The sequence below is a fragment of the Rana temporaria genome, chromosome 2 (genome assembly GCF_905171775.1).
Source record: "Rana temporaria chromosome 2, aRanTem1.1, whole genome shotgun sequence".
NCBI lineage: Eukaryota > Metazoa > Chordata > Amphibia > Anura > Ranidae > Rana > Rana temporaria.
In genome coordinates, this window is record NC_053490.1 from 19,158,728 (window position 1) to 19,177,013 (window position 18,286).

Sequence of the window (18,286 nt, forward strand, 5' to 3'; positions counted from 1 at the left end):
GAAAAAGCCATCAACGGCTCTTCCTGTTTACTTCGTGATCAGCCGTGATTGGACACGGCTGATCACATGGTAAAGAGTCTCCGCCGGAGGCTCTTTACCGAGATCGGAGATGCAGGGTGTCAGACTGACACCCCGCATCACCGATCGCCCCGCTGGGCGCCCTTACGGGCGCGCGCGGCATGAAATCCTGCAGGACGTCCAGTCAGGATTTCACAACCACTTCCCGGACGTAAATCGGCTATAGGCCGGGCGGGAAGTGGATATGGACCTTATCAGGGGACGTATTTGAGGCCCCCCATACCTTGTAAACTGAGAAGCACAGATCTAGAGAGAATGGATACATTCACAGGTAAAGAACTTCTAATTTAGTAACAATTGTACAGTTTTATTGGCATCTCTTTCACACAGCAGATGGTCAATGGGGGTAGGCAGTCCACATCTTAGGGAACCCCCCCTTCCCGTCCGCGGGTGAGACTTGCCAGGTCAGAGTGTGACCCCCCAGCCTGGAGAAGAGTCCTCCACCTCCTGCAGATCTGATGTGGAAGGACCCCCAGGCTGGGCTGGAGAGGGTCTCTGAGTCTTCCCTGTATCAGAGGGGGGGGGGAGCATTCTTCTACTAATGTGGACGGATCAACTTTCTCTGCAGTGCAGACAAGCTGGAAAAACAGCGGGCAGGCTGGAGGAGCGAGGACTGGCGTCTGTACATTGGAGGGATGGAGGTCATTATCATCGGTATCAATGCCAAGTACACGGGGGTGAGAGCTTTCTGCTCAGTAAAACATTCAATATTTAATAGGAACAGATTTTATTTTTTTTTAACACCTTCTCAACCACACTTTTAAAACCAATGGGGTGGATTCAGGTACGATTTGCGCCCTCTTACCTGAGGCGCAGCGTACCGTTTTAACACCGCGCCTCCGTAATTTACCTACGCTACGCTTCATTCATGTAGCAGTAGCTACGTAATTTGCGCGGGCACTCCTTAAAAATGGCCGGCGTAAGCGCGCGTAATTTAAATGATCCCGTAGGGGGCGTGGATCATTTAAATTAGGCGCATTCCCACGCCGAACACAGTGCGCATGCTCCGTCGGGGAAACTTTCCCGACGTGCATTGCGGCAAATGACGTCGCAAGGACGTCATTTGCTTTAACGTGAACGTAAACGGCGTCCAGCGCCATTCACGATTCACTTACTTCAAACATCGCGACGCGGGAACGACGGGTATACTTAGCATTGGCTGCCCCTGCTAATAGCAGGAGCAGCCTTTACGCGGAACCCGACGAACGCAAACGACGTAAAATGCGTACGTAGGGCGCGCGTACGGTTGTGAATCGGCGTTAGTATGCAATTTGCATACTCTACGCTGACCACTACGGGAACGCCACCTAGCGGCCATCGTAAGAATGCAGCCTACGATACGACGGTATAAGAGCCTTATGCCAGTCATATCTTAGGCTGCAGTCGGCGTAACGAGCTTTCTGAATACAGAAAAGTCGTTACGTCGGCGCAACTAAGCAATTGCGCTGCGTATCTATGGTTACGCAGACGCAATTGCTTACTGAATCCACCCCAATGACTTCTTACAGTGTATTTGCCCCCCTGTCTGGAGTCTAACTGGCCCTCCCAGTTTTCTTATCTTGGGACGCCTGAACAATCAAGAGTCTGGTTATGAAAAAAAAAATTGCAAACATTCCCACATCTGTCACAAAAAAAACTCCTATAATTTGCCTACCGTGTATTTCTTATGATCATCAGCTCCATCTAGTGGCCATATTGCAGTATTTACTTGAGATACATCAATCAGGAAAATTCTACATTATAGCCACTAGATGGAGCTGGCGATCATAATTAAATAAACATATTGGGCAAATTACGGGAATTATTCAACACTGCTGTGCGAATGCTTGAGATAAATTGTCTATTAACCACTTAAGGACCGCCTCCTGCACATATACGTCGGCAGAATGGCACGGCTGGGCACAGGCGCGTACAGGTACTTCCTCTTTAACCACTTCCCGACCGCCGCATGTATATGTACGTCCACAGAATGGCACGTACAGGCAAATGGGCGTACAGGTACGTCCATGCCTTTCAGCGGGTCGGGGGTCCGATCGGGACCCCCCCCCCCCGCTACATGCGGCGGTCGGATTCCCGCGGGGAGCGATCCGGGACGACGGCGCGGCTATTCGTTTATAGCCGCTCCGTCGCGATCGCTCCCCGGAGCTGAAGAACGGGGAGAGCCGTATGTAAACACGGCTTCCCCGTGCTTCACTGTGGCGGCTGCATCGATCGCGTCATCCCTTTTATAGGTAGACTTGATCGATGACGTCAGACCTACAGCCACACCCCCCTACAGTTGTAAACACACACTAGGTGAAGCCTAACTCCTACAGCACCCCCTGTGGTAAACTCCCAAACTGCAACTGTCATTTTCACAGTAAACAATGCATTTTTAATGATTATTTTGCTGTGAAAATGACAATAATCCCAAAAATGTGTCAAAATTGTCCGAAGTGTCCGCCATAATGTCGCAGTCACAAAAAAATTGCTGATCGCCGCCATTAGTAGCAAAAAAAAAAAAAATTAATAAAAATGCAATAAAAATATCCCGTTTTGTAAACGCTATAAATTTTGTGCAAACCAATCGATAAACGCTTATTGCGATTTTTTTTTACCAAAAATAGGTAGAAGAATACGTATCGGCCTAAACTGAGGGAAAAAAATGTTTTTTTATATGTTTTTGGGGGATATTTATTATAGCAAAAAGTTAAAAATATTGCATTTTTTTCAAAATTGTCGCTCTTTTTTTGTTTATAGCGCAAAAACTAAAAACCGCAGATGTGATCAAATACCACCAAAAGAAAGCTCTATTTGTGGGGAAAAAAGGACGCCAATTTTGTTTGGGAGCCAAGTCGCACGACCGCGCAATTGTCTGTTAAAGCGACGCAGTGCCGAATCGCAAAAAGTACTCTGGTCTTTGACCAGCAAAATGGTCCGGGGCTTAAGTGGTTAAATAAACATATTGGGCGAATTACGGGAATTATTCAACACTGCTGTGCGAATGCTTGAGATAAATTGTCTATTAAACAAGCTAAAACTATATAAATAAATAAAAAAAAAGTAATAAAATTGGGTTACTGATTGTTATGTGAAAGGCTAGATGTGAGTGAATGGGCCAGTGTTATATGTTGAGTGCTGTGAGAAATGCCACAATAACAACAACCTGTTAAAAGACCAGTCCACCCAAAAGTGATATTTCATTTGTAGGGTGAAGTTTGTTGGGTTGAGTTACCTGCTGGTCCTATGTATTCCCTGGGGACTCCAGTGGAGATATCTCTCCTGCAATTCATCCTGGCAATGTTCCCGCAAGTCTTTGTGTGCTCCAGCTCCTCTAGTTTCATAATATAGAATGAGTATAAAATCCAGCAGGGATGGTGGGAACCCCTCATAATGGGCACAGCAGGTGTACAGACCCAGGAACTCAGCCCAGGGATGGTGGGAACCCCTCATAATGGGCACAGCAGGTGTACAGAGGTAGGAACTCAGCACAGGGATGGTGGCAATCCCTCATAATGGGCACAGCAGGTGTACAGAGACCCAGGAACTCGGCACAGGGATGGTGAGAACCCCTCATAATGAGAACAGCAGGTGAACAGATGATGAAACTCAGCACAGAGATGGTGGGAACCCCTCATAATGGGCACAGTAGGTGTACAGACCCAGGAACTCGGCACATGCATTGGTGGGGACCCTTTATAATGGGCACAGCAGGTGTACAGGCCCAGGAACTCGGCACAGGGATGGTGGGAACCCCTCATAATTGGCACAGGAGATGTACAGACCCGGAAACTGAGCACATGGATGGTGGGAACCCCTCATAATGGAGACAGCAGGTGTGCAGATCTGGGACCTGAACAAAGGGATGGTGGGAACCCCTCATAAGGGGCAGAGCAGCTGTACAGACCTGGGAACTCAGCACAAGGATGGTGAGAACCCTTTATAATGGGCACAGTACAGTCCCAGAAACGCAGCACAGAGATAGTGGGAACCCCTCATAATGGAGACAGCAGGTGAGCTGATTTGGGAAGTTCAAGGATGGTGGGAACCCTTCATATTTGGCACAGCGGGTGTACAAACCCGGGAACTCAATGCAGGGATGGTGGGAACCCCTCATAATGGGGACAGCAGGTGTGCAGACCCAGGAACTCAGTACAGGGAAGGTGGGAACCCCTCACAATGGGTACAGCAGTTGTAGAGACCCAGGAACTCAGCACAGGGATGGTGGGAACCCCTCATAATTGGCCCAGGAGCTGTACAGACCCGGGAACTCAGCACAGGGATGATGGGAACCCCTCACAATGGGTACAGCAGTTGTAGAGACCCAGGAACTCAGCACAGGGATGATGGGAACCCCTCATAATGGGCACAGCAAGTGTACAGACCTGGGAATGGTGGGTGCCCCTGAATATGGGCACAGCAGGTGGGTGCAGAAATCTCACCAACAAAATCCCCAAGGAATAGAAGAGACTGTTGGGGGATTTCACCCTCTGTCATCCACCAAAAACTGATGGAACAAATAACAACCGTAAAACAAATAACAAATACGCAATCTGCAAATTATACATTTATTTAAAAATGAATAAAAACAAAAACATTTCCTGAGAAATAACGATTCTTGCCCATACAGCACAACATTCCACCAGAGACTCGCCTCGCCTGGTGTTGCACTATACATCCAGGCCTCTAGGGGGCTCCAGGCACAGGCAATCCATTCATTGTGCAGTGGTTTATCCCCTTTGTCCTGGCTCACAGTGCACTCTCTCTGGCCAATCCTGATTCACAGTTTTTACTACTAGGTTCATCTTCTTTCCTCATAGGCGGGGCCTAAAAAACTCTTGGGCAGGGGAGGGACTGTAGTTTCATGTTTTATCACTTTATATAAAAAAAAAAAGAAAAAATCAGTCTTCTGGAGAAGGACATGATGTACAATACATGACATTACATTATACGTGTCTATCCGATCCCACCATAGGGGAGAGCGGAGATCTGACAGGGCGGTCCCTGCACCTCCCTGTCATCCGCCGGCTCAGCGGGGATCAAACGGAGCGATCCCCGCTGAGCAAGCGGAGGTTCACGGGGCGGATCATCACTGATCCGCCCCGTGTGAAAGAGGCCTAAGGTGGACTTTTTCTAGCCTTGGCCCCATAGTAGTTGAACATTCAGGCCTAGATTCACGTAGGGCGGCGTAAGTGTGGGCGGGCGTAGCGTATCGTATTTGCACTACGCCGCCGCAACTTAGAGAGGCAAGTGCTGTATTCACAAAGCACTTGCGTCCTAAGTTACGGCGGCGTAGCGTAAATGCGCCTAATTCAAGTTGTGAAGAGGTGGGCGTGTTTTATGTAAATAAAGCATGACCCCACGTAAATGACGTTTTGAACGAACATCGCATGCGCCGTCCGTGGACGTATCCCAGTGCGCATGCGTCGGATAGAATGCCTAAGATACGTCGAACGCTGCCTACGACGTGTAACTTATGCACAGCCCTTTTCGCGTACGACTTACGCAAACGACGTAAAAAAATACACTTGTTCCGACGTCCATACTTTGCATGGGCTGCGCCACATAGAGACCTGCTTTATCTTTACGCCGGCGTATGTCTTACGTAAACGGCGTAACTAAATGCGACGTACGTTCGTGAATCGGCGTATCCAGCTCATTTGCATATTCGACGCGGAAATCAACGGAAGCGCCACCTAGCGGCCAGCGTAAGTTTGCACCCAAGATACGATGGCGTAGGAGACTTACGCCGTTCGTATCTTGGCAGAATGTATGCGTAACTGATTCTATGAATCAGGCGCATACATACGACGGCGCTCATTCGGACTTACGACGACGTATTTGGAGATACGCCGTCGTAAGTCTTTGAGAATCTGGGCCTCAGTCTCTTTAATCAGTGGTTACTGTTGTTGTAGTACTGGACATACTGCGCATGCTGTTGTGATGCCTTCATAGTTGAAAAAACGAAGGCCCCTTTCACATTTTTCAGGCGCTTTGGCGTTTAAAAAAGCCTGTAAGGTGCCTGAAAGAAGCCTCATCTGCAATCCCAATGTGAAAGCCCGAGTAATTTCAGAGGCCTTTCACACTGCCAGCGCCTGGAAAACGCTGGTAAAGCTCCGCTAAGACCCCTTTCACACTGGGGCGTTTTTCAGGCGCTTTGGCGTTAAAAAAAAGCTCCCTCAGTGGGAAGGGGGCTTTAGGAGCCATGTATTCAACGCTCCTAAAGCGCTGCAAAGAAGCTGCTTGCAGGATTTTTTTTTGATGCCCTGCCAGCACTCGGGCTTTCACATTGGGATTGCAGATGAGGCTTCTTTCAGGTGCTTTAAATGCGCTTTTTTTTAGCTCTAAGACCCCTTTCACACCGGGGCGTTTTTCAGACGCTTTAGTGTAAATGCACTCGGGCTTTCACATTGGGATTGCAGATGCAGCTTCTTTCAGGTGCTTTACAGGCACTTCTTAAAGGAGTTGTAAGAGCCGGTTCACACAGGGGCGGCACGACTTCGGGGGCGACTCGGCCAGGCGACCTGAAAACGATTTCCAAGGCGATTTGCAAAATGACTTCTGTATAGAAGTCAATGCAAATCGCCCCGAGTCGCCCCCGAAGTAGTACAAGAACCTTTTTCTAAGTCGGAGCGACTCGCGTCGCTCCTATTAGAACGGTTCTATTCACTACAATGGGACGCGACTTGTCAGGCGGCTGTGTCGCCTGACGAGTCGCGCCAGTGTGAACCGGGTCTAAAGGTAAATGTTTTTTCACCTTAATGCATCCTATACCTAAACATCTGACCGTACTGCCCCCCCCCCCCCCCCGGACCCCCGTTTTACTTACCTGACCCCTCGAAAGTCCCACGCACGTCCACGTGATCCTCTTCGGTTCCCAGTCTGGCCGTTGATTGGCTAGGCTGGACAGATTGATCGCAGCGCAGTCATTGGCTGGCGCTGCTGTCAATCACAGCGGATGACGCATCGCGCCGGGGGGGCGGGGTCGAGTGATACAGTCAGCGGCTATGCCCGCCGCTGTATCACAGGAGCGCGCTCGCAAAAGCCTGAAACACGCCCCAGTGTGAAAGGGGTCTTAAAGCACATAGCTGAATAAGCCTGGAGCCTGCGCTCATCCATATTGAGCTCCACTAGTTGCATCTATGTAATGTGTTAATGGGTGGGCTGGGACTGGGGTCTACACAGGAGAAAGGGAGGAGGACCTTTTTTTCAAAAACCCAAAAATGAAAAAAACGCCTGTAAACGAAATGCGTCTAAACGCGAGTTACCGCATTTACAAGCTGTTATAGGCATTTGGCGTTTCAAATGCCTCTGAACATCGGTCCTGAATGCTTTTAAACTCAACTGCCTAGAAAATACTATAAACGCCCCTGTGTACACGTACTGATAAGATTACATAGAGGAGAGTTCAGGGGCAGCTAAAAAAAAACGCCCAACTGCTCCTAAGGCTGCATTCACACCTGAGCGCCGGTCGTTCGGTCATTTTTTCCGGAGTTTTTTTCTGGCGTTTTGTTGCGCGTATTCATGCTTATTTGCGCGTTTGCATACAGCGTCGTCCAACGTTTTTGTACTTCAACATTTTTTATTTTAGCCAATAGGAAAAATTATCATCTTTTCATCACTTGTTGCTATGTTGGTAGATTTTTTTTATCTTCTGCCTGGGTGAAATGTTCTATTGATTAAAGCGACGAAATGCCCGTAGCAAACGCTCGTTGTCGCGCTAGTCGCTTGAATCGAGCGTTTCCATTACTTTCTATGGGAAATACAAACGCTCAAAAACGACCAAACCGCCCGATACGCGTGACAAAAAAGGGTCCGGAACTTGTTTGAGCTTCAGGCGTTCGGCGTCAGGCGTATTGGAGTGGAGATGTGAACCATCTCCATAGGGTATAATGTATTTTTTCCCCTCTAGCGTTTTTGAGCGTCGCGCTTCAGGCGACAAAACACTCAGGTGTGAATGCAGCCTTAATGTCCGTTTACCAGCATCAGTGTACATGAGGCCTAAATGAGGCCATAGAGACACACATAAAGCTTCCATTACAATAACCCATATCAACCAATCAGGAGTCAGACTGCAGGAACCTAGGGTGGACAGACAAATTCAAAGTATTGTTGTTGAATGCTGTAAATTACCACTGTGTCTTGCCTGCAGTTATTTCAATTGTTTAAACTTACAGATCATTCATTGCATATCGGGGTCAATTTAATAAAATGTCCCTGTGCAAATGCCTTGGTATCTTCACAGGCATCAAGATTAATCCCCATAATGTGTCTAATACGTCGTAAGAGCCTTGGCTCCATCCAGTGGCCATAACGTGGTATTTTCCTGATTGAAGCATTTCTTCATGGAGCTTACGATCATAGGAAACAAGCATATTGGACACATTACAAGGATTATTGGTGAAAATCTTTTGTGTTGCGTTGGTGGAGGGAGGTCACACAGCGGTGGCGGTGAGGATGTGCGTAGCGGGAGGGCAGGGTCAGCAGTGTATGTGGTCCAGTCCATCCTTGTATGTGACCATGACTTCCTTTTTTTTTTTTCGTCTTCCACGTCCATTTTTTTTTTCACAACTGGAAACCTCCTACAGAACCATCGGGTCACATCTCCTTCATGGTGTTCCTTTCATTGTACATTTGTAAGACGTTCCACCTGGCATGCCCAGGCTTGCTTTCTCTTGACTTGTAGGTCACTTGTGATGACCTCTATATGAGACCCCGTCGCTCTCACCATCCGCCTTCATGGTGCTTTGGGAGGCATCAATCACCTTCTCTTCCCCCATCGTTCCTCAGTCATCAGGGTTCAGAGAACACGGTCTGTTGAACTCCTGGCCGTAGTCATGGATCCACTTATTGGCCACTGGGATGGGAAAAAAGCGAGATCAGCAAAGATCATTCAATTTAAATAAATACCAAAACTACAGGATAAAAGCAATTAAACAAGTGTTTCCGAAGCTACTGGTACATGTTCAGACGCTTGATCAGGCTGCTCGGGAATAGCGATGAGCTTGGGTTTGGGCTTGGGTTATCTGCTGGGCCAACGTGTTGTGGGTGGGTGATACCCTGCCGGCAGCTGACATGCTCAGAGATGGGGAGGCTCATGACACCATTGAGCTAATATAGACACATGCCAATGTCATTGACCTAATCTGGCCATGTGCCCATAGTAGGGTAATAACATCACAAACATCCCCTCCTTGTGTATGCCAGCTGCACGGTGGGGAAAAGTTAGCTGCTGGACCAATGAGTTGCAGGCGGGTGATTACCTGCTGGCAGCTGACATAGACATAGGGGCGGGGATGCTCATGACACCGTTGACCTAATATGGTCACATGGCCCAACTGTAGTATGGACAATATAGCCACGTGCCATTATTAGTGTAACCAGGGCTTTTTTTCAGCAGGAACGCGGGGGAACGCAGTTCCGGCACCTCCTGGACTGACTGTATGTAATGACAAGGGGTGCTGGGGTGTGCTTCAGGGTATTGATGATCACTGCTGGGGCATCTATTCTAGCTGGAAGGCATCTATTTTTGCAGGGGGTGGTCTATTGTTGCTGGTGGGAGATCTTAAGTTGCTGGGGGGGGGGGTCAGTTGTTGCTGAAAGAGATCTACTGTTGGGGGGAGGGGTCTATTGTTGGCTGATGGCTGCCGGAGAGTCTATTAATGCTGGCTGTGCAGAGATCTGTTGATGCTGCCGGGAGTCTATTGTTGCTGGGGGGGGGGGGGGGGTTTATTGTGGGTTGATCCTTTGCTGTTAGCAGGGTCTATTGTTGCTGGCTGCAGGGGATCCGGCTTTTCTTGATATTACCAAATTCCATACAAATTACTTAAAAAAAATGATACTTGGTTCTGTATTGTCTAAAAGGGGTGGTACTGGGAGATGGGTAGGGGGATGGAACCAAAGGACAGTGCTCGGAGGTGGGTAGGGGGCGGAGAAAGGGGGTGACTCGGAAAGGGGGGGGGGTTCCTGCACCTATTGTCTGAGAAAAAAAGCCCCAAGTGTAACTATAATTAGGGATGAGCCCGATGTTCGAGTCAAACGTAAGTTCAACTCGAACATCGGGTGTTCGCTGAATAGCGAACATTATGCGTCCTTTGCGGCAAATTCGAAAGTCGCAAAACACTGTTTAAAAGGCTTATATGCATCGTATTGTCATAAAAAGTGTTTGGGGAGGGCATGTGGCCTGATAAGAATCTGATATGGATTTTTGGGGGGGCCCCTGCCACGCAGGGTTTCCTTAAAATCTAGACCTTAAGGGTCTGGTATGGATTTTAAGGGGGACGCCTACGCCATTTAAAAAAAAAAAATTGGTGCAGGGTTCCCCTTAATTTCCATACCAGACCTAAAAGCGGTTGTAAACCCAAGACAACATGCACTTTAACCAATGGAAAGTGGTGTTTGATGCACTTTAACTTCAGTACTCACTACACAGACACACTATAATATACTGCAGTAAAATTGCACTGACCAAAATTCAATATACTGCAGTATGGTATGTGTATAGAAAGGTGCGCTTGCTCAATTAACTATAAATAAGTAAACAAAGATTAAACCACATAGTGATAACAAATATATGACAAAGAAGTCCAAGTTAAAAAAATTGGAGAGAGTCATCATGACATTATCCAATCATGTCTCTGACAATGTGCCCTATTTGGGCAAAGATTTTCAGTTATAAGCAATCATAGTGTGTAAAAAAATAAATAAAATCCTGATCACCTTCCCAGGGTAGTACAGTGTAACGATGGTTACACTGTATTGCTCTGGTCACAGTATACAAAAAAAAATTGTAAAATAAGAAAAAAAATTTTTTATACATAACTTTTTTTTAAAAATATAAAAAAAAAGATTATTATTATTATTTTTTTTTTAACATACTGTCACCAATCAGTGTCCCTGATCATTGCCACACCATTTATATGATGATGCTGTATGTCACTGATGACAGTATGTAATATATGTGTATATATATATATATATCTCTATCTATATATATATATATATATATATATCTCTATCTATATATATATATATATATATATCTCTATCTATATATATATATATATATATCTCTATCTATCTATCTATCTATCTATCTATCTATCTATCTATCTATCTATCTATCTATATATATATATATATATATATATATATATATATATATATATATATATATTTCTTATTCTAAAAATGAAAAAAAATACATTTCTAAAAAATTAATTTCTAAAGATTTATTTTCCAAAAAATCATAACAAAAAATTACAACTTCAAAAAAGCTTGCCATGTCTCTCACGAAATACCTTGGACTGTCTACTTTCCAGTTGGGGTCATTTGAGGGACATTTGTACTGCCCAGGCATTTCCAGGCCTCAAGAAATTATATAGGCATCAGCACATTAGGATTGATCGATTTTCAGTTATAAATAACATCGTTTGTGGACTCTATGGCCCAGATTCACGTAGAGCGGCGCATCTTTTGGCCGGCGTAGCGCATCTCATATGCGCTATGCCAACGTAACATAGAGAGGCAAGGCCAGTATTCACAAAGCACTTGCTCCGTAAGTAACGGCGGCGTAGCGTAAATGGGCCGGCGTAAGCCCGCCTAATTCAAAGTAGGCAGGTAGTGGGCGTGTTGTATTAAAATGAATCGTGACCCCATGTAAATGAAGCCCTGAACGAACGGCGCATGCGCGCATGCTCAGAATCACGTCGAATTTACTCCCTAAGATACGCCGGCACAATTCATAAGACGTGAACGTAACCTACGCCCAGCCCCATTCACGTACGACTTACGCAAACGACGTAAAATCCGACGGCGGTTCCGACGTCCATACCCTAACATGACTTACACCTGCTATTTGGTGGTTTATCTTTACGCCGGACGTACGCCTTACGTAAACGGCGTAGCGTACTGCGACGGACACAAGTACATTCGTGAATCGGCGTATCTAGGTAATTTACATATTCGACGCGTAAATCAATGGAAGCGCCCCTAGCGGCCAGCGTAAATATGCGCCCAAGATACAACGGCGTAGGAGACTTACGTCGGTCGGATGGAGCCGAAATTCAGGCGTATCTCCTTTGCAGAATCAAGCGCAAAGATACGACGGCGCATCCGTGGACTTACGCGGTGTATCAGTAGATACGTTGGCGTAAGTCTTTGTGAATCCGGGCCTGTAACTTTCTGACGCACTGATTTGGGTTATTTTCACCAAAGAAATGTAGTAGAATACAAGTGTCATGCCTTTGGCCTACAAGGAAATACAGTAATATCTTCTGGACTTGTAATTCAAATATTGTCCACTAGATGTCACTCTTAACAAAGGACTGTTGGTGGGCAGTATTCTATGGTAATGTACATTTCCTGTCGTGTTACTGAAAACTGTCTTCACTTCCTATCACAACTCTTTTATCTTTTCCACTGGACAGTCCACATGGAGTCAGCTAAGCCTGCACCACATGTTTCCTCAGGCTGGGTTCACACTACTACACTACTTTCATCCTACTTTGCTCTGTGTTCAATGTTTCCCTATGAGAGCGTCTTGTAGCGTCCTACACAAGTCGGTCCGACTTTGAAAATGCTCCCTGTACTACTTTTGGTCCTACATTGATCCTACTTCAGGCCCATTGAATATCATTGAAGTCGGACCAAAGTAGTATACTGTTCATGAAAGTAGGATGGATGTAGGACCAATGTAGGATAAATGTAGGACCAATGTAGCAGAGCAAAGTAGGATGAAAGTAGTGTAGTAGTGTGAACCCAGCCTAAGTCTTGATCCTCCTGGGACAGCATCGCTGGTATGATAAAGACTGTTTATCTATATGCCTAGTAGACATTTGTTTGTGTTCATATAAATCTTATATGTTCATTTATTTGTTTATCGCTAGTTTCACCATTATTTTTTTTTCTCAAAATCTCTTTACTCCACCCCCACGGCATACAACCTAAATCTTATTTTCTGTGGTGGCCACCCAATGGAGTTGGAAGTTTTAGATTCCTGTCTTTGCCTCTGACCACATTGCAGGAGCTCAGCCTGGAGACCGCACTGTCCTCTACATAGGAACACATCCTAATCATAGGAGGAATGAAGCCATCAGCACAATCTCTTCTCTCTCCTACAGACATCTGTCACGTCACAAACTGGCTTTCTGCACATGTGACATTTAAACATGTAAAATATTCACTGAGAGGCCAAATTCCTGATCCATCAAACATTTCCCATTGATCTCCGAGACAGACTGACGCTCCGATTTCACCTGTTCCTGCCTGTGGCGAGGTACGTGAAAGAGAAGTGAGAAGAATTTAAAGTGATTGTAAAGCCCAAACTCTTTTTTCATTTTGTATTTTTTTTTGTTTTGGATAGAATAAGGAAAAGTTCAAAACCTATTTAATTATTTATTTTTTGTTGTCCAATTGAAGAGATTTCACTTCACTTCCCGTAGCAGAGAATGTGGCCCCAAAACCTGGAGTACTCTACTATACAAATCTTGTCTCACTCTAGAAGTCAAGAGTTGGGGGTCGGCCCCCTCCCGTCCCTCACTATTAGTCACAAAGACAACCCATCGTGCCTATGGACTCACACTGAAATACAGGAGGCTGCAGACCCAAGCTTGCAACCAAAGAAGCTGGATTGATTAGTACTATAGAACACCCCCGATTTTTGGGTTCCCAGATTGCTCTCTAGGGCAGGGCTCGACAAATCCCGGGCGCCAGGTCGCCATGGCGACTAGAAATAGGGTCCTGGCAACTTGGCTTGGAAGGGGGGCAAAAAAAAAAAAAATTTTTTTTTTTTTTGTGAGCTGGCTCCATATGGTGGTGAGCCGTTGGTATTACAAGTTATTACCACCAGATGTGTAAGCTGGCGCCATCTGGTGGTGGCCGTTGGTATTACAAGTTAAACAGCAATTCTAATGTAATTTTTCACTATTTTCACTGCCATCTTCTTCCCTCTAATTAGAACCCCCAAACATTATATATTTTTTTTATCCTAGCACCCTAGAGAATAAAATGGAGATCGTTGCAATACTTTCTGTCACGCCGTATTTGCGCAGCGGTCTTACAAGCGCACTTTTTTGGGAAAAAAATACACTTTTTTTAATTAAAAAATAAAACCGTAAAGTTATCCCCATTTTTTTTTAATAATATGAAAGATAATGTTACGCCGAGTAAATTGATACCCAACATGTCACGCTTTAAAATTGCGTCCGCTTGTGGAATGCAGACAAAGTTTTACCCTTTAAAATCTTCATAGGCGACGTTTAAAAAAATCTACAGGTTGCATGTTTTGAGTTACAGAGGAGGTCTAGGGCTAGAATTATTGCTCTCCCTCTACCAATCGCGGCGATACCTCACATGTGTGGTTTGAACACCGTTTACATATGCGGGCGCTGCTCACGTATGTGTTCGCTCCTGCGCGCAAGCTCGTCTTGACGGGGCGCGTTTTCTGGCTCCTAACTTTTTTAGCTGGCTCCTAGATTCCAAGCAAATTTGTCAACCCCTGCTCTAGGGTATGTGACTGCCCATGCAGCCACCTCCAGTGGTGACAAGTATTTCTAGAGAGTAGATTTATACAGTGAGGGGAGCCTGTGGAGAGGTCAGGTCATCAGAAGATCATGGAAGATAAGGTAAATGTATTGTAACATTTCCCTTAGAAGATCGACACTCACCCCATTTATTCCCGACCAGAACGGGGCAACCGGCATGAAGTGTGTCCTCATTTCCCTCGCCGTTTCTGTGCAGATTCCACCAGAAAATGGCAGCGTTCTTAGAAAGAAAACAGAGGGAAATGTGAAATCATTTTTTTCAAGTCATATTACACACTTGGCACACGTGTATTGTACAGTAATATCCTATGCTGGTGGAGGACTCTGCTCCTTCCTCTCCTCAAATACTTGGACTGCCGGAGGTCTTTTTTCCCTCCTCTATCCAACTCTCATCTCTGCAATGCTAGAGGACTCTGCTCCTTCCTTTATCTAACTCTCATCTCTGCAATGCTAGAGGACTCTGCTCCTTCCTTTATCTAACCCTCATCTCTGCAATGCTAGAGGACTCTGCTCCTTCCTTTATCTAACTCTCATCTCTGCAATGCTAGAGGACTCCTTCCTTTATCTAACTCTCATCTCTGCAATGCTAGAGGACTCTGCTCCTTCCTTTATCTAACGCTCATCTCTGCAATGCTAGAGGACTCTGCTCCTTCCTTTATCTAACGCTCATCTCTGCAATGCTAGAGGACTCTGCTCCTTCCTTTATCTAACTCTCATCTCTGCAATGCTAGAGGACTCTGCTCCTTCCTTTATCTAACCCTCATCTCTGCAATGCTAGAGGACTCTGCTCCTTCCTTTATCTAACTGCCCCCCACCCAGAAAAATTATGCAAGTGGGTTGAATAAAGAGAAACCCTGCCCATAACTAGGGCACTAATTGGGAAAATCCCAACAGGATGGTCTACCGATCGACTTCTGTACAACCACCCTGCCCATACATGGATATAAAAATTCAGCTGGTTCAGAAATTTCGATCCATATATGGCCACTATAACTCTCCTCTTCTGAAATACTCTGTATTGCTGGTGGTCTCTGCTTCTTCTTCTAACTCTCCTCTCCTATAATACTCAGCATTGGTAAAAGCATCTGCTCTGCCCTCTGTCTAACTCTCCTCTCCTAAACTACTCTGCACTTTTGTAGGACTCTGCCTCTTTATCCAACTCACCTACTCCGAAATTCTCTGCACTTCTGGAGGACTCTGCCTCTTTATCCAACTCTCCTACCCTGAAATTCTCTTCACTTCTGGAAGACTCTGCCTCTTTATCCAACTCTCCTACCCTGCAAATTCTCTGCACTTCTGGAGGACTCTGCCTCTTTATCTAACTTGCCTACCTTTAAATTCTCTGCACTTCTGGAGGACTCTGCCTCTTTATCTAACTCACCTACCTGCAAATTCTCTGCACCTCCCTGGAGGACTCTGCCTCTTTATCTATCTCGCCTACCCTGAAATTCTCTGCACTTCTTTGTAGGACTCTGCCTCTTTATCTAACTCGCCTACCCTGAAATTCTCTGCACTTCTCTGGAGGACTCTGCCTCTTTATCTAACTCGGCTACCCTGAAATTCTCTGCACTTCTGGAGGAGTCTGCCTCTTTATCTAACTCGCCTACCCTGAAATTCTCTGCACTTCTGGAGGACTCTGCCTCTTTATCTAACTCTCCTACCCTGAAATTCTCTGCACTTCTCTGGAGGACTCTGCCTCTTTATCTAACTCTCTTACCCTGAAATTCTCTGCACTTCTGGAGGACTCTGCCTCTTTATCTAACTCTCCTACCCGGAAATTCTCTGCACTTCTGGAGGACTTTGCCTCTTTATCCAACTCGCCTACCCTGAAATTCTCTGCACTTCTCTGGAGGACTCTGCCTCTTTATCCAACTCGCCTACCCGGAAATTCTCTGCACTTTTGGAGGACTCTGCCTCTTTATCTAACTCTCCTACCCTGAAATTCTCTGCACTTCTCTGGAGGACTCTGCCTCCTTATCTAACTCGCCTACCCGGAAATTCTCTGCACTTTTGGAGGACTCTGCCTCTTTATCTAACTCGCCTACCTGGAAATTCTCTGCACTTCTCTGGAGGACTCTGCCTCTTTATCTAACTCGCCTACCCTGAAATTCTTTGCACTTCTCTGGAGGACTCTGCCTCTTTATCCAACTCGTCTGCACTTCTCTGGAGGACTCTGCCTCTTTATCCAACTCGCCTACCCTGAAATTCTCTGCACTTATCTGGAGGAATCTGCCTCTTTATCTAACTCGCCTACACTGAAATTCTCTGCACTTCTGGAGGACTCTGCCTCTTTATCTAACTCGCCTACCCTGAAATTCTCTGCACTTCTCTGGAGGACTCTGCCTCTTTATATAACTCGCCTACCCTGAAATTCTCTGCACTTATCTGGAGGACTCTGCCTCTTTATCCAACTTGCCTACCCTGAAATTCTCTGCACTTTTGTAGGACTCTGCCTGTTTATCTAACTCGCCTACCCTGAAATTCTCTGCACTTCTGGAGGACTTTGCCTCTTTATCCAACTCGCCTACCCTGAAATTCTCTGCACTTCTCTGGAGGACTCTGCCTCTTTATCTAACTCGCCTACCCTGAAATTCTCTGCACTTCTCTGGAGGACTCTGCCTTTTTATCCAACTCGCCTACCCTGAAATTCTCTGCACTTCTCTGGAGGACTCTGCCTTTTTATCCAACTCGCCTACCCTGAAATTCTCTGCACTTCTCTGGAGGACTCTGCCTCTTTATCCAACTCGCCTACCCTGAAATTCTCTGCACTTTTGGAGGACTCTGCCTCTTTATCCAACTCGCCTACCCTGAAATTCTCTGCACTTCTCTGGAGGACTCTGCCTCTTTATCTAACTCGCCTACCCTGAAATTCTCTGCACTTATCTGGAGGACTCTGCCTCTTTATCCAACTCGCCTACCCTGAAATTCTCTGCACTTTTGGAGGACTCTGCCTGTTTATCTAACTCGCCTACCCTGAAATTCTCAGCACTTCTGGAGGACTCTGCCTCTTTTTCCAACTCGCCTTCCCTGAAATTCTCTGCACTTCTCTGGAGAACTCTGCCTCTTTATCTAACTCGCCTACCCGGAAATTCTCTGCACTTCTCTGGAGGACTCTGCTTCTTTATCTAACTCGCTTACCCTGAAATTCTCTGCACTTCTGGAGGACTCTGCCTCTTTATCCAACTCGCCTACCCTGAAATTCTCTGCACTTCTCTGGAGGACTCTGCCTCTTTATCCAACTCGCCTGCCCTGGAATTCTCTGCACTTCTCTGGAGGACTCTGCCTCTTTATCCAACTCGCCTAACCTGAAATTCTCCGCACCTCCCTGGAGGACTCTGCCTCTTTATCCAACTCGCCTGCACTGAAATTCTCTGCACTTTTGGAGGACTCTGCCTCTTTATCTAACTCGCCTACCCTGAAATTCTGCACTTCTCTGGAGGAGTCTGCCTCTTAATCTAACTCGCCTACCCTAAAATTCTCTGCACTTCTGGAGGACTCTGCCTCTTTATCTAACTCTCCTACCCTGAAATTCTCTGCACTTCTGGAGGACTCTGCCTCTTTAGCCAACTCGGCTACCCTGAAATTATCTGCACTTCTCTGTAGGACTCTGCCTCTTTATCTAACTCGCCTACACTGAAATTCTCTGCACTTTTGGAAGACTCTGCCTTTTTATCCAACTCGCCTAC

At 46.1% G+C, this 18,286-nt stretch overlaps 1 protein-coding gene across 1 annotated transcript in view; it reads right to left on the bottom strand.

Annotated features, from left to right (window-relative positions):
• Positions 1–8,014: 8,014 nt before the first annotated feature.
• The window catches only part of P4HA3 (prolyl 4-hydroxylase subunit alpha 3), a 131,538-nt gene continuing 121,266 nt past the window's right edge, over positions 8,015–18,286 (bottom strand). The window contains exons 12-13 of the mRNA XM_040339943.1: positions 14,724–14,820; positions 8,015–8,914 (exon numbers count right to left, since the gene is read on the bottom strand). Of these exons, the coding sequence (XP_040195877.1) occupies positions 8,844–8,914; positions 14,724–14,820 (168 nt within the window). The 3' untranslated portion in view covers positions 8,015–8,843. The remainder of the gene's footprint in view (positions 8,915–14,723; positions 14,821–18,286) is intronic.